The sequence below is a fragment of the Sitodiplosis mosellana genome, unplaced genomic scaffold (genome assembly GCF_009176505.1).
Source record: "Sitodiplosis mosellana isolate CC-2019 unplaced genomic scaffold, AAFC_SMos_1.0 Smas_scaffold_6167, whole genome shotgun sequence".
NCBI lineage: Eukaryota > Metazoa > Arthropoda > Insecta > Diptera > Cecidomyiidae > Sitodiplosis > Sitodiplosis mosellana.
In genome coordinates this window covers 1,872,761-1,890,896 of record NW_022601408.1, presented here as the reverse complement: position 1 = coordinate 1,890,896, position 18,136 = coordinate 1,872,761, and the positions used below count along the sequence as shown (strand labels likewise).

Below are 18,136 nucleotides of genomic sequence, written 5' to 3'. Positions count from 1 at the left end.
TCTCTCTCTCTCTCTCTCTCTCTCTCTCTCTCTCTCTCTCTCTCTCTCATTATGACCTGTGCCGCATCACAACGAATGAGATTAACGATGCACTTTTTACCGTTTCATTCTGTATTTTTTGTTGCGCCATTTCAACTCTCAACGAAAAAGAAAAAAATGAATTCTGTTAAATGAATATGAATTAATAAATATTCCATCCGACAGCTTACAAAAATATTTTACATAATCAACGTGATCGCACGGTTGCATCGCGAGGCCAGCAAAAGACAAAGTGAGAAAGAGCCAGATAGAGAGATTGTGTGTGTGTGTGTGTGTGTATGCAAGAGTGAGAGTGAGTCTTTGGATGCCATATAAGCATTTGAGTGGATCATGTTCGCTACTCGCACGTTTTCATTCAGCAACAACTCATCGTTCATATTCCATGTGGAGATCACCCTCGAACGAGAAGGAATAACACGACAGTCAAACAACCATTCGAATGCGAAAAATTATTCGAATCTGTTATGGCTTTCATATAGATAGCGCTGGGCGCTAGCAAAAAACCATACATTATTTAAATTTAAATATATTTTTTAAATAGACGCGCATTCAAATGAACGCAGCGCCGCGAACCAACACAAAAAATATCGAAACATATATGCTGTGCAATAACAGCAGCAGCAGAAATAGCAGCACTGAGTATCAACTCACTCATCCGCATATATGGATGCAACAAAAAAATAAAAATGCAAAATGCATAAATGTTTTTCGAATGCGTTCATTCGTTCGCTCGCTCGCTCTCCGTTCGTATGTCCTCTTTTATACATCGGTTGGGGAAAAGTGCATATAAATATACACAAATGAAGTGTTCATCATAAATTGAAGAACGTGAAGCATACTGCATGCAACAACAAAAAATTGATTTACTGCATTAATAATTATGCCTGTCAAATATTCAGAAAAAAAATATATTTTTATTTAAAAAAATGGGACACTGAAGTATTTCGCTTTACGACGAGAGGAAAAATGACACCATGACACGTCACAAAAACAACAACAGAATTATGACGCAGTTTTTCGCGAGAAAAACGTCATCGAAAATGTTGAAATATAATAATCATGATTACTTGTTGTTGTTTTTTTTTTTTCAAATGTAATGTTTTCACACAACCTTAAATCTGAAATTACAGCTAGTAATGTGATGCAATTTAATTTTGATCAGGTTTTATATATATTTTCTTTTCTTTTTTCTTTGCAGAAAACGAACGTATCGACAACGAATAATTTCTGGTTTAGTTCAACTAGAACGATAGTATTTGATTGTAATTACTTCTCAATCAGTCTCAATTGTATCCTTTCTCTCTCTCTCTCATTCTCTATCTTTCTTTCTTAATCATACACACACATTTTCTGCATGCACACGACAAAAAATGCACCAATATTTCAATAAAAATTTCACCAATTTCCCATTTTTTGTCGATCACGTCAATCCTCTCTTTTCTCTAGCTAATTTGTCGGAAAAATGTTATGTCTGTTCATAAATCCATTCAATTAAATTTTCCGTTGAATCCCATTTTTTCACAATGGCTTATATTTGCAACACACTTTAGAGAACCAAAAAGAAACGACAAAATAGAAGAGAATGGCATCCGTTCAACGAAAATTAGTTCACAAACAATTTAATTCTCCGATCGGCCTGTATTCGGAGAACAACCTCAAGTCAACACTTAATCGAGAGCTTAAGTTTGCTTCCAACGGCACCATGGGGTAAGTTTTTAGTTTTTCTCCCACCATACACGTACATATATGCATTTTCATTTATTTGCAAATATACAATAACAAAAGCGACTGATTCAATCATCATTGCATTCAACATTGACGCGCGCACGCTCGCACGATAGAGGGAGCAAACAAGCGTACTCTCACGCAAACAATTTTCCAATTGAATTGAGATGAATAATGCAACTATTTGCTTCGGAAACTTAATCATATTGTACGGTTACGATATTTGCCTCACTGCAATATAATGCCATTGCAAGATTGGTCCGTTGATTATTGACACTCGATTGAATTTGGAAACGGGGAATTTCGAATCGAACCAGGAGGCAACATTATCAAGAAGTTTAACCTCCCGCACACCAATTTCTCTCCCGAAAATTTAATGTATTTCATTGCCCAGACGCCACGTGCATATCGATCGATTTTTGTTCATTTTGGAAAATGTTGAAGACTCTTGAAATGAGCTTAAGGAAATTGTTTGAGGCAACGCAAGAGTTCATTTTTTTTCCCTTCGGAATAAGGTATAAAAACACATTCTTTTCGCACATTCGAAATGATTATATCGAGTGTTTCAGTGCATATACCCACCCGTTGCAAGCAAAATTCAAAACCTTATCAAAACCCAATTGAATTTACGTTCGTTCGTTTTTACGGTGGAGGATGTCATTTCTATATTTATCAATTAAATGACTTCTATTGGAAAAATATCAACTCTAAAGTACACTTTCAGTTTCACATCAATTTCCAGAAATTCATCTGATAAATTGGTCTGAGTTGGTTGTCGCTTTTAAATTGAATTCGACGTACATAATGTTGTGCGCTGGCATAATGTGATATGTTTGTTTTTGGTTGATATGTTCATTGAAAATACGTTGCCATTTACTTGGTACATTCTCCTGTGAGACGGTTTCCACTCTCACCCGCTCATTCCCATAATTTGTGCAATGGAGAGTGAACGAGAAACACTATTTTCAATGCATATCACATTCGGCATCTATTATTATTGCCGATTATTATTCAACCGATTTGCCCGAACACATTTCAGTCGTTCGCATCGAAACTTCCACTGTTGCTATTGCCTGCACTTTTCCAATTTGCATAAGACTAATTTATTTACTCTGATTCTATTACTGTAAGATATTTCATAAAATACACTGCCGTATATATATATATATATGCAGTAAAGCAGTTTGTCATATACATCTCTATCGTCGTATTTTGTCGATTCGACTGCTTTTATTCCTCTCATCAACTTGACAAAATTATTGCACATAATTTTGAGTACGATTCTGCGGCCAACCACTTCATGAGTCAATGAAACAGTCAATGATTATTGATTTGAAATAATAAATTTGATTATTTTCGTATTGGCACATGTGTAGAATAGTGTCTATTTCTTTAAACTAGAACTCAGCATATGAAAATCGATCAAAATTTCAAAATTTGTTCAATCAATTCAATTTTGACGACTATAAATGTGTCTTTGAGCTGTGTAACTTATAAATCAATATAATGTCAAATTGAATTTCGCCTTGAACTTCTTTGATTGGAATTAAATGAGCATCTTCTTCGTCATTCGCTAATCTGTAAAATTTCAAAGAAAATTCCACGTGTTCAAGTTTTGTTCCCGGGTTTCGTCATTGTTTTCCAATTTTGTCGAGCAGAGCGCTGGAATTTTATAGCAGGTTTATTGATATACTTCCATTATCTAAGTCCATCGACCCAATCATCATCCCAGTGGGTTTTATTGTTTTGTTCCGCCAAATAGATGGTCGTTAAATATATCGCAACTCTCCATCTTCTCACACTAGTTTGAATTCTATTCCTTGTTGATTTTATGGATTATACTACATAATCCAAAAGTTCAATATTTACATTCGTTATCTCGTCATCTCGGTTCTGTTTTAATTTCACCCAAGTCGACCTTTTGATTCGCTCACTGGGAATTGATCTAAAATGCAATAGATAAATCAATAAACAGAAGAAAAGAAAAATGGAGAATTTGATATCACGTGTGCAAATTACTGTGCAAGTGAACGAACCAAAAAAGAAATACACAAATTACAAATCATTTCGCCAATAAGACTCACACCGATAATTTTGCTTCAATTAAATGCATTAACTATTGCGAGAGATGACAAATCAACTGGAATATAGAGAGCTAACCGCAGAAAATCTATGCACACCAATGTATCAACTGATTGTGCTTCGGCTGTTCGCTCCAATGCAATCGAATGCTGTGTGAAAGTGGCGCATTGTCTATCAAATTGCAAGACTGGTTACTGCCACTGCACTGCTGCTGCTGCTGCTGCTGCTGCTGCTGCTGCTGCTTGAGGAAAGTTTATGCAATAAACGGAAACCGTTAAAAGTACATTCGCCTCAGAAAATCCAGAACTCTCATATTTTACGGCAACTTGAGAGCGTTATTTAAATTGACATTAAAGCTCAACGGCATTATGATTTAGCGCATTATATGTATGTTTTGTACTTATTGGATTATCCCGTTCATATTTATCAACATTTTCATGGCATCAAGCGTGAGTGTGTTTCAAACTTGAATCATTATTATTAAACCAAAAATGTCATCCAAACGTTGATTTATATCTTATAAAGTTGGTTGAAGCAGACAGAAAGCAAAAATAAACGGATTTTTACTATACCAACACACAAATCAGATCCGGGTGTTGTTATTACATTTCCGTTCATCTTTTATTTTTAGAAGAAAATGAAACGAATTATCTCAATTTTTCGAATCGAATTGGTAAATACCAAGATATAGAACATCATAGTTCGATTAGGAATGGTTTATACGCAAATATTATTGCATCACCATCATTATATTCTTCTATCTTTCAAATGGAAGCATATGATGGATACAAACATAAAATTTCTTTGAATTCAAAGCATGTTGATTTCTTTTCCACCTGGGGACAGTCTCATATTTGCTAAATATAATATTGATATATATATATATATATTGCACACTGCAGACCGTATCTTATATTGAATGCCAGTCGCTAAATGCCTATTTTAATTGCCGAGAAATTTATACAAGCATCTCTTTTTAAGATAGTTGTATCAATATCCAGGCACGTTTTACTTAATTACAAATGGTACATTTTTAATGGGGCAACGGTCGTTTGATATGAAAATTTATATGCGATTGGTTTTAATTATGAGCCACCGTTGAATAATTTTCGCCATTCGCTGTTTGGCACGCATGACGGTGCTGCTTGCGTCTTTTTGCCCATTTCATGTTCGGGCAATGAGCTTGAATATGTTATGGTGTGCCTGCTACCACTCTCCACCGCCGCCACTATTGCACTGTAGCAATAGCAGCAGCAGCAACGCATTGTGGCTGTAAGTCTGTGTAGAATTCCATCTTCTCAATGATTGCCCATGTGGGTGTCATACAGTCGCCGTGCACGTTTTTATTTCTCTATCTCTCATTGAAGTACATTTGCATTCATTACAAATTGTTTGGCTCCGTAGTTTTCGGGCGGTGAGTATCGGGTGTGGGTGTTGGTGATGGTGTTAGCAATTCCGCGGATCACGTACTGCATATCAACACTATGGCAGATGTTTTGCATGTGTCATTCCAGGTGTCATACCGACAAGAACGCGAATTTATGGCGGAATAATTGAGGCGTATATGTTTTCACCGTGAAGTAAATGACATTTGTTCGCTCCATTTTTCGGTGTACTTTTTTTTGGCTTAGCAACAGTTCGTGCTACTACTGGTAAAGCTTTGAATTGAAATTGACATTTCTTTTGCCAATTTTTGAATACATAAAATGTACTAATTATTAGAACCGATGCCGTTTTTTTTGTTCTTCTTCTGACCCAATTTTCTTGTGTTCGCCTGATGCGCTCGTCATCTCGTTACCACATCACATTTGGTTAATAGCTACCATAATTTTTACACCATAACTGAAAATTGTTAAATGAGCGTAAAGTTTCACCGCAAATGGAATACTTGTGCATTTGCATATCCAGCATAAGCTATTGGCATCTACTGAAATGAAAACAAATTCTGGACAAAACCAGAAGAAAAAAGTTCATGAAAATATTCACACAGTGTGCATATAGGGCTAGGCGATGCTATCAGCGCCGCCTGGATTTACATTTATTGCATAATAAAATTTCTTTATTATTCAACGATTTGTTCATATCAATTTGATTGCTCGACGAAATTGTGACGATGAAAAAAGTAGTTTAGATGTCACTAGAACCATGTAGCATGAGAATTAAATGTTGAACGAGCGATGAGAAATCGACACAATGGGCGCTTTCCATACAGAGAGAAATTAGAAGAATATGGAGAGAAAGAGAAACACACAGAGACAGAGACAGACACAAAAAAGCAGAGATAGAGGGCATGAAGTGAACAAACGATAGTTTAAAACTTTGAAATTAAATTCAGTGGCATCGTCCAACTAATCAACTTAAATGTCTCTCATCGGAGTAGTAAATTGAATTCTGTGCATGTTGAAAATGGATGTGTCCGTTGTATGTTGACACAGTGAAATGAATGATGGCAAAAAGAAACTGCATAGTTACACTCTCTCTCTCTCTCTCTCTTTCTCTCTCTCTCTCCCTCTCTCTCTCCCTGTTTCTCATAATATTGGTTTCAAAAAATGATGCCAAAGCTCATCATCGTCCCGTTACACTCACTTGCACACAAACACAGATACACACGCTACCACTCACCATCCGAAACATAGAAGACGACGAAAAACCGAAAAATAAACGAAAGTCACACAAGTGGATAGGAAAATGTAAGGAAAAATCGACAAATTTACTGGAAGCAAATTAAAGCTATAAAATCCAAGCAAAATTTCGACAAAACCTCATCTAAAATCATATATAATGGTTTTGGCAATGCGGCCCATAAAAACGCTTATATTTTATGTATGTGATTGTTTTCGTCTTGATGCTCACACTCTCTCCTGCTCTGTGCTACCATTTTTCCACGCAGCATGTTTTTGCTCGTCATGTAGCGATGAAGATCTGAGGAAGGGGGATTGTGCAGAGAAGAAAAACCTTGTTGAGACTATCATTTTTATTTATATTCCTACGAAAAAACGACCATTATGGCAATCCACTGAATTTCTCACATTTGTGATAAGTGTTTGTACAATCTGCACATTTTTATAGCTTCTCGCTTCGTACGCATAATCGACATCATTTGAAAATATCTCTACACATATTTTTCACTCAAACGCACTGTAAACACATTGCATTCAGAGGAGCAAAAGAGAACGTCTTCATTACTGTTCAGTTCAGTTCAGTTTTTATTGCACACGTCTAGGTATGTGTGTTTAACATATTTATCACATTGATAATGTGAAACGCGGTCATACGATGTGCTAACAAACGACACAATATATTCAACAAAATTGTTTGTATGTGTTTGTGCATTAGACAGTATGGTCGGTTGAGTAGACGGCCGAGCTGCGTGCATAAGCCTCTTTGCGAAAACAAAATGACCCAATTGCATTCCAAGGAACTGCTTGGTTTGATCATGTTGTCATTATGCTTTGATAGCCTCTCACACTCATTGTTTGTTTCTGTTACAATATTGATGGAAAATGCATTGATCATTGCATGCAATTAAATATTCAATTGTTCCTCTGTTTCCGCACATCTGCGTCACAACCTTTTTTGTTTTTTTTTTTTTAAATTCTCAAATGTTTACTATTTAGTGAATTGCTTCTTGTCCATGCCGTTAGTGTACCTCTTACTTTATGATACAGAACATTTTGCCTCATTTCTATAAAGAAGAGAATAATTAAATGAAAATTTGAGCTCCCTGCAAATGCATTCAATAACATGACATTTCAATATAAATCATTTCCATTTGAGGCGAATATTTTGATGTGGCTGAAAAAAAAATTGAAATTATTGTGGAGTCATGGTAGTATATGTAGAAACTACCTAATTAGATAGCTGGAGGAATTTTTTTTTTTAAATCCAATTCCTAGTATTATTAATGAATAATACAGAACAATATGAGTAAAAAACATATGGATGTCCTCAATCCGAATATATTTGAAAGTTCAAAGGTCTAATGACCACAATTATTTGAAGTGGAAAAAAATTCCATTTCGCCACATAAAAAATGCGAATAAATTTAAATCAACGTTTTTTTTTCTCTCTCGTGGCAAGCACACTTATATAATGAATCAACAGGAAAAAAGTTGAAAAAAGTTTTTAAATAAAAGCAAATTCTAGATTAATAATATTCGCAACATCATGCATTGCATGATTCGGTCAATTTTCAACACACGAGTTGGTTAATTTTTGATTGAGTTCAAAGTGAAGCTTTTTCCTCATTCATATATATACACGAAAAAAAAGATTTTTTTTTTTTCCATTTTATCGTTCAACATTTATTACTTACATAATATAACACTGGCAAGAAAAAAACGTGTGCGAAAAACAACGGGAGTCAGGAAAAAAATTTAATAGTTCTTGTACGAATGCGAATAAAATAGATAATCAGAGAAATGAAAGATGGAAAACACTCCAGGTGAAACAGCATATTGCATTTCAGTCTTTTCTCTCTGCCTGTCTGTCGTGCGCTCATTTTCATGGGGATGCGTTGAGAGTTGGCATACGCACGGGAAATACGTTCAGTAAGTGAGCAATGTTTTTTGACTCGACTCTTCCAAAAATTTCAAGTGATTCCGGTAAAATTTATATGAAATCTCCACCGAACCAATCAAATATTACCTAAATCATATAGCAATTTCGGCATTACTTTTCTCTGTGTGTGTATAGCTGTATAGCCCAAAGAATGTTTCTCCGCCAAAAAAAAAAAAAACATTTGGATTTTAAATCATCATATTTTTGAAGTTAGTGGAAAAGTGAAAGTTTTTACGCTTTGAATTAAATCAGATAGATATGCGTATATTCGGATTTTATCATTTGAAGCGATCCCACATCGTCTTATGTGTATTGTTCTACAGCTTCGCTACCTTCAACCACCACTATCGCTCTCGCCCATGGCAGCAATGTGTAGTGTGTACAGAAAAGCAAGTAGCTGCTATTCCTGGCAGTACAGAATATACGATAGATGAACATATTTCATTCATTTTAAAATTGCGAAAAAGCGAAAAACAACAACAAAACACAAATAAAATATAAATTGAGTTGCACACGGTGTTTTTCAGTAATTGGACATCACTTCTCCGATTGCTTCAGTTATTGTGTTCTTACTTCTCTCCTTGGATGTCATTTCATTTTATCTTGTTTTTACTTCAGTGGTTGTAACTTGATGTAATGTATTCGGAACAGAAAATTAGTTCCGTAAAATTGTAATTTTTTGTTTCTCTCGAAAAGACGGAAAAGTTCATCAATTTCAAGAAGTGGATTGTAGAGTCAAGTTTACGTGTGTAATTGTGTACATATATTTGGTTTTCTAACGTACATATTCAAATATGCTGCACTCCTAAATTAAATGAAGAATGTGTCATCTTGACATGTTGTAAAATGGCGGTTTACCCGATGTAGAGGGGAATTTAACCTCAAACTGGATGAATCTCTACATAAAGATATGAGAGAGCGCCATCTATTTATGTAGAGATTCATCCAGTTTGAGGTTAAATTCCTCTCTACATCGGATAAACCGCTATTTTACAACATGTCAAGATGACACATTCTCCATTTAATTTAGGAGTGTGTCTAGCTCTCCCACAGTTAGCATCTTTTTATTAAATATTGCATAAGCAGGAAAAATATTCTTCACAGATGCACATAGAATTGGCGTCTTTGTTGGGGCCATTTTTCCTATCTTCTATATTGCTCGCACAGCCAACTTATTTATAGATGTGATATTCCTTCATGATTTTCTATCGTTATTCGCAAAACCCAAAGAGCAAAAATTGTCATTCGCAACGTTTCATAAAAACCAGAATATGAAAAATGCACATCCACACTCACACACTGCTCGCTGTTCGCTGTTCGTTCTCCTTTTTTTTATTCTCGACAACTAGCAAAAAATCATGTGTTGTAAACACTGCTCTGTAGTGTTCGTTTAAAAAGAAGAAGAAAATAAAGCGATGACAAAAAAAATGTTACTTCCAGTGGCGGAATCTCTTCTTCACATGAAAATCTCAAGCAAAAATATGACTGCGAACTCAATATCAAAAAGCTGTGCGCTGTTTATTTTCAAGCTGTGCCTCAAAATCACATAGATCGCATGTAATACCAATGCCAAGCTATGCAACAACATGCAAACGCATCGCAGCAAACGGCAAACAATTTCCAAAGCCATCGATGAACAAAGAGCGGAGCATCAGAGGAAAAATTATGGAGGAAGAACGAATAAAAATGAAATATAAACAACAACAACAACAACAACAATAAGAGAAAAAATCATTTTACAAACTAAAGAACGACGAATAAAATGGGAAGATACCATTTGCTCGAGAGAAAGGATGCGCATCTCTTCCAGAAATTGGTTACTATGCTTGCTGGTGTTGTCCTCTGCATGCAACAGTGTGAATGATATTTCATTCGGTTCTTCATTATTATTTGCGGCAACATTCGACTACCTCATAAAACTATGATAAGCATCGGACGATTGTGGTGATGCCCGTAGCGAGTCCGGGCAGATTAACACTTCACACCGAAAATGACTTATCTCTTTATTCAATTTAATAGCCTTTGTTCCATTTATCTCCGTGCAGTTTTTGACTTGCTTCGAATCGCTTTTCTTCCTTTTTTTCTTCCCACAGCAACGCTTAGCCGTTGGGTGGTCTTTTTCTCTGCCATCACCATCAACACAATCGAAATTCGTCTCGCATAGTTTGAATCTGTAAAGCCATACGATGACAAACAGCTCCCGCATAATATAATGAATGGTTTGGATGTTGAACGACAGTAAATGATGACACCGGGTTCGGATTCTTGTAAGTCCGGTTTCATCGCACCCATTCCTCATTCATTTGAATGTCATTTAATCATCTCATCGAATAACATTTTAATCATAACTGTAGAAAATACGTACGGAGATTATTCCATCATAATAATTTAATGAAAACGATTCACTGTGCTGAACTTGTAATTGGGTATTCTTGGGTAGTGGCATAAATGTTATGGGTATTTTTGTACAACATTTTTTCAGCGCCTTCGTCAATTTTTCCCATTCCCTCCCACTACTCCCCCTCCCCATTGCTAATAATACCGATCATTTGCTTAATAAACAGCACCAACACATGAAAATAAAACAACCAACTCGAGCGTGATGCGAATTTACGAGGAAATAGAAGCAGCAACGGAAGAAAAAAAATCACCCGAACAACACGTCAAAACTTTTCGGCACACAAGCAAAACAAACCCGACCAAGCTCAAACGAGCGAACGAATGAATGGGCGAGCGTATAAGCGCGCTGAAGTTTTACTAGAGACAATAATAAATCACTGATACTGATAATTATAGCTTAATTTGGCGTTTGTTCAGTTTGAGCTCTGATGATGCCATTCATTCATTTAGACGTTTTCACTCAGAGATTAGCTCTCGGTGGATGATAACTACTTGGCGCTTATCATAGCTCATGCCAGATTCTTGTACCCTGTTACATAACATACAATACATATACACATAGACTCTCGCATCAGTGTGGTGGCATTTCGCTGCCAATCGACGGTATATGGTACGCACATCCCGTTATACGGTATTTGATTAGCAGCTTAAAATCCTCGAAATTTCTATGGCATGTTGTACCGTTTTTCTGGGGCGGGTAATAACTCGGAATTACTTCATCGGATCTAATCACTAATAATCCATTGCGACAATTCCTTTCATTCGCGTGAATTTCCATCATTCGTTTGAGACCCAGCGAGTGCGGTGACAGGACACACAGTCGCAGCATTCCTCGAATGTCGATTCAAACATGTATGTGTGCTTGCTTGCTTGCTTGCATGTGTGTGTGTATCGAATGGGATTTATGTGAACATTCTCACGTTTGATATTCATGTTTGACAATATTATGTTTTGCCCTCGGGCAAGTGCTGAATGATATATGAAGTGATAAAACGACCTATTCCTCGCAACGTCGCCAACCAACACAACAACGAACAATAACAACAACCAGAACGAAAAAAAGAACATTCGACGAAAATGCGTACGCTTCACAAATTGTAAATAGTTCGTAACGAAGTCACCTTCAATTAGTTTATGATTTTATGCAATGAATACTTTATTTAACGGCGCATTTTTTGTGTGTATGCGCGTGTGCGTGTGCGTGTGCGCGCTTGATTGAGCGGGCGAGTGATCAAGCGTTCGCTGTGTGTCGTCTTCTTTCCTTCCCATTGCATTTTTAAAAGGCAAATTATGCGCTTTATATTTATGGTGTTAAATGTCTGTTGATTTTCATACTTGATGCTTTCCAATCTCAATGAATTTCACATGGGCAAAGCGCTCTCTGGTTTCGTCGTCTACTTCATTTTCCTCTCTATCTTTCTTTTTCAAGCGGTTTTTTTCTCCCTTTGGTTTGCTCTTTTTTGACGCAATATTGCCGATGTTTCGGCATTTTGCTTGGTATTCGTCCGCCCGCTATGCATCGTCACAGACCGAAGCAAGAGAGCAAGAATGCCTGAGGAGCGAATGAGACGTGTCATGAATGTATATGAATCGAATCGTAAAATGTCTATGATGTGTTCTCTGGTGCTCTTCTGATTTCTGTGAATTCTAATCCGAACGTTACAACGCGAATGCCATATCTATGAAAGCTTATCAAACATTTTCACGTTTACATTTTTTGCAGGCAGCATCCGTAGCGCGCTCGCTACGCCAGCTTATTCGCTCTATTCACATAAAATGCCTGCCACCACGAGGCAGCTTGCTTCCTTCGTCGTTGACAGCGGCGGCGGCATCGATGGCGGTGATTGTTGTTGAGTGCTTGGCAAAAGCGTGTGGCTCTGTGGCTGAGCCGCGCTTCATACTCTCTGTGCCTGAACGAGTGTGAGCAGAAAATTTTAACGTTCTTTTGCATTTATGTTGAATTTGGCCGGATACAATTGTACAATTTTCGCGCTATAATCATTGCTATTTGGTGTTTCCGTGCACATATTCTCATTCGCTTTCTCATCGCTTGTCTTCGTTCTCATCTCTTCCTCTCTCTCTCTCTCTCTCTCTCTCTCTCTCTCTCCCTCTCTCTCTCTCTTACTTGTCGGAGCAAAGTGTTAAGGAAATACATTTTACGTCACATGCATGCATACCCAATTACATTGAATGCGTGGCAGTCGATTCCTTTCCTTATTCCTGTCCCCAACATTTCTCTTTGGCACCGCAGTTTCGTCTACTTTCTCTCTCTCTCTCTCTCTCTCTCTCTCACACACACACACACACACACCAATCCAATCCATTTCATTTTCAGTTTTGATGCATTTAAAATATTTGAATCGTGCTTCATAGTTTGAGGACTTTTTTTTTCCTTCATTCGTTCACCACTCGGAACGTGTGCCACTGTGAAGAGTATGGAATTGAATTTTAACACTTTCTCTACATTTGCACGCTGTACTTTATTTCCCTGATGAGTTGCAGCTTCGGAAAATTTGGAATTTCTCGCACTTGCTGCCATTGTTCGTGCAATCGAAGAAAGGAACAAGAATAGCACATACCCACATTTCACATTTCAATCACAGACAAACAAACATCAAATATTACTTCGTCCAGTCGAACAAAGAAGACGCAGAAGAAGAAAAGCAATGCCAAACTGACAACGAATTTCCGTTTCCACCGATTCAGCACGCAATTTCTTTCAAGTAATCATGTCCAATATTGTCTTTTTGATGTTGGTTCCGATTGCCGTTCATTTATTCGCTTCGAAATATTTATTTCATTTCGTTATTCCGAAGTAATGTACGCATTACCAAGCGGCCAATAGTTAAATCATTTATCATGACACTCAAATCAATCACAACATCCATTTCGATCAAGTACACCATCGATTTCCACCATGCATCTCTCTCAAATGTACAAATAACTCGAAGCATTTTTATATGTTTCATTTAATAATTTCGTCTCATTTCATTTTACTCGTAAATAAGTCTCCAGTGAATTTATTATTTTACATTTTTCACAACGGAAATATTTGCGATGGCATTTTGGATACGATGATGGTTTTTTTTCTGTTCATTCATTTGGTTTGATGAAACATTGTGGGGTGCAGAGCCTAAAATGAATGTGGTATTCAATTTAATATTTCTTTTGATTCGCATCTATTAATGCAATGTGTATTTCAACTTCAATGCCACATTATGTCGAGCACTTTTCGTCAATTGTTACCTGTTCCATTGTTTTAGACACTGCAATTGTATGCATATACTCAAGCATATAACATTCAACAATACCATCGAAAATAGCATTTTTAATATATTTTTTTTGTTTGTTTTGGTTTCTCTGCATTTGCAATGTTGGGGGAAAAAATCTCAATTAAAATTAATTGCTGAACGTGCTATAAAAGTGATATAATGTTAATTGAATCCGTTACAATTTATTGAGTGAGTTTTTCCCGTTGCGTTCAGATTATTTTATCGCTCGTGTAGCTTTTATACTGATTGTAAATTGATACTGATTTCCGTGAGCATTAAGCTCACTTAATCTCACTCGTTCTTTTTCTCTCGGTCGTGAAAATCATTTCGTTGGAAGACCTAGGAAAATTTCATGTTATGTAACAAATGTGAATCGATTGAAAACAAATAAAATTTTACCATTCGAACTGTTTCACTGATTTGTGAATTTTTTTTATATTCATATTCATGATTCGGGTTCAAAAACGAACAAGAAGATGAAGAAAACACGTGAGTGCAAAATATTGTTGTTCAATCTTAATATTGATATGGAAAATCATAGAAAGTTTTCTTTCTCTCGTTCCTGTATGTTTCGTTGTTAATGTGATATTTTGTATGTTTTTTACTCGCTTAAAGAAAATGTCATTGATAATTATGGATGGAAATCGTCTTCTAGTTTGTGTTCGTTGGAAAACTTCGATGTGTTCGTGTTTTGATTTACTTATCCACTTTTCATTGTCACGTAGCCATTAAATATTCAAATATTTGTGCATGAATAACGTACAGGAAAAAAAATATATGGTAAATTGAGAAGCTGAGCAGTCGACTCGACAGTGAAGTGTATGTATTGTGATTGGTAAAACTGTCTTGTTGCTGCAGCACACTTTCTTTTATTTTCGTTTGCAATAGTAAAATAATGCAATCAAGAAAAACTTAACGCACAGCGCAGCAGCCGTAGTTCATTGAAACATGCCAAAAATTCCCAAAACGACAAACGCGCATGATGCTGTGTGACAATACAATTTATTCAAATCATTTCGTATGTAACGCACATTTTTTTCGCTTCTTCTTCTTCTTCTTCTTTTCCATCAACATCGTTCAGAGAATTATAGACGCGCACGCGACAAAAGGCAACACGACCTCTTGATGAGTTCATGTGTTGTATCGACATGCGAGATGCCATGCATTTCACGTTTTCTCTACCGAATATTTTATATTCGTATTGGTTTCGTGTCGGTTTTATTTTTCGCTTCAGCATATTATTATCATCGTTTTGAATATGGTGAGCGTTTTGCCGGTAAACCGATCGGTAGAAGTGTGAGCAAATTGCGAGTGAAAATGTCGAGTGTGAGTTGGGTTGGTGGCCCTTTGAAATCGACAAGCATTAGTAAACATCAATCTACATGTGGTGTGCTGAATATAAACAAAAATAGAACAGGCAAAGTCGAAACGCGTTGAAAACAGCAAGGCGTACAATGAGCAAAGCACTAAGAACCATCAATACACACACACACACACACAAAGACACTCAGAACAGAGCCCACATATTTTCACACCTTATAACCATCAGAGAAGCGCAATGCTATAGAATTTGTGCATGTATTTGTGCATGAATCAGTCAAATGGTGATGATGCGTTGTGTGTTCAGAATAAACGATCGAACGGAACGAACTACAAAAATAGGACAAGACAATGCAAATGAGGCGCTGCGAAAAAGGAAAGAGCCACGACAGCAAGAGAATGAAGAGAGAAGAAGAAACAGACGAGGAGCGAAAACAATAAGTAGAAAGCGATTGTTTATGGTGACGCCGTCATGAAAAGACATTCACGTATAAAAAGGAAACCAATAAATACGCGCCAAACGTTTGCCCAATTTATCTCGATAAATCGACAGCAAAATGGCACTAACTCAATCAAGGTAAACAACTGTCAATGTTTAACGTTTGTGTTTATATGTAAATGAAGTTTCATAGACATCCAAATATATACACACATATACATACACATACACACACCAGCCAAAACATCGCCTGGATCCCAAGCACCAAACACACCACCAGCTGGAATCGTGTATATGCTTGTTTATTTGGGATATTGCGAAAAATGTGAACATTGCCACGGAACAAATGTTGATGCACAGCTAAAGCCAGCCATTCATCCATTCTCAATGTCTTTATATTGTTGTGCGTTTTCTTTGCCTTGTGCTGTTGCCGTCGCCGCCGACGCCGTTGCTACCGCTCTTTTTTTTTATGCAATCGTTACTTTTTTACACAAACGAAATACGTGACTGAAGTTTATGGATGAAGTAAACGAAAACGATGGGAAAATATCAAAGTGTAGTAGAAAAAAGCCAGAACCAGAGCAAAAACGAATTGATATGTCGAAGCAAACAAAAATGTTACTTTTACTGTCAATGCTAGTCAATCCTAGTAATGCTGCCGTCTTCATCGATGACTTGGATAAAATAAACGACACAACCGAAGCGCCAACACCCGAAAAAAGGTACAAATTCCTTTGGCACGTGTAGAACGCCATTTCTCGACGCGAAAATCGCTGCTCTCTTTTCATCGTATAATTTTTTTTCTGTATCTTTTGCTATAATTCTGAAATGAAATTATTTTTACTTGTTTACATCTTTATTTAGTTGAAACTTTTCACACAATTTTTTTTCTTTCGTTTGAACATTATTCTGCGTTCTTTTTTTATATCGTCGCAACGGGCCCGAATTTTAATTCGAACAAATTGCTTTAACATCTTTCAATTTTCCATACAATTTTATTCAATTAGTTAGCTGTTATCACTACTACTGTGTGCATACGATGCTTGGGCCGACTGGATTTCGTCTATTTGGTTAATGTTAACAGCGAGAAATCATTTCGTTTTGCGTCGTGAAGAATTTTATGCATCTCGGTAGGTGTTTTTGATGTTCATTTTGTTGTTTACAACCAGCAGAGCGAATGGCTAAGCCAAAGCTCAACGTGGGGTACTATACAAAGTCTTATAAACGCAAAAATAAGAGAATTTTATGCCATGATCCCGTAATAAATATACTAGAATAAAATACAAACAAATAATAATAGAAGAAGATGAAAATGTCGATTGATGTAGCATGTTGGTTGCTGGTGTGTTGCTATCTTTCACAACGGTATTCTGGAAAGAAGAAGAAGGAGAAGAAGAAAAAATTGAATTAAACTTGGTAAGGTGTCGGCATTTATCATAATTTCGGTGGCGGAGCAACAAAAGCAACGAGAGAAAGAAAGAAAATTGTGGTGTGCATTGTGCGTGCAAATATTTCAAATGTCATTCTTACTATTCGACGGATGACACAAGATTCACTGGGGCCACTACATCGAGAATAGAAAAAGCGGCATACACACACACACACACACACACACACACACACAAACACACACACACACACACAAGAATGCCTAGGGATACAAGCATGATTACAATGGTCACATTAGCCAAATGGTGTTACGCGATTTCTTCCATGGCCAGGTGAAAGAGTGAAAACATATTCGTTTTTACATTAAAATGCATTAAAAAGAAAAGAGAGAGAGGGAGAAAAAACTTTTAATACGTCAAAAGTAATGCGCCTATGTGCGTTCATCCTTTTTTTCTGTGTGAAAGAGACACAAAAAAATCTCCCAACGCAAAAAACAAAAAGAAAAAAAGACAAGTTACAAACGACATAATAAATAACAAAAGGAAAATTGATATAAAGTATCTTTTTATAATTCAGATTTATGACTGTTCATCTATTTTCTTTATTGCGAGCATTTCTTTTAGCTCATGATTATTACACACAAACACACTTACTATCACTGGGGAACGTGACACTTTTTTCTCTTTCTTTTTCTCTCCCTGTGTGTGTGTGTGTGTGTGTGACTGTCGTTGGTCTTGTCGCGTTTTACATGATGTTATTTGTTGTCGAATCACAACCGAATCAGCAGAATAGAATTCCTCGGTGTTTTGTCTCCTCATTTTGGGTTGACTGCATGAAACATGATCCAAATTAACATAACATGTGATATTACAAAGCACCTTATTATGTCAACCGTCTCTGTCTCATTCCG

At 36.5% G+C, this 18,136-nt stretch overlaps 1 protein-coding gene across 3 annotated transcripts in view; it reads left to right on the top strand.

The window, feature by feature from the left end:
- The window catches only part of LOC129575615 (putative uncharacterized protein DDB_G0271606), a 151,095-nt gene that overhangs the window by 69,986 nt on the left and 62,973 nt on the right, over positions 1 to 18,136 (top strand). For all 3 annotated transcript variants that reach the window (XM_055459481.1, XM_055459484.1, XM_055459482.1), the window contains 2 exons: positions 1,238 to 1,301; positions 1,590 to 1,746. In XM_055459481.1, the coding sequence (XP_055315456.1) occupies positions 1,622 to 1,746 (125 nt within the window). In that variant the 5' untranslated portion in view covers positions 1,238 to 1,301; positions 1,590 to 1,621. The remainder of the gene's footprint in view (positions 1 to 1,237; positions 1,302 to 1,589; positions 1,747 to 18,136) is intronic.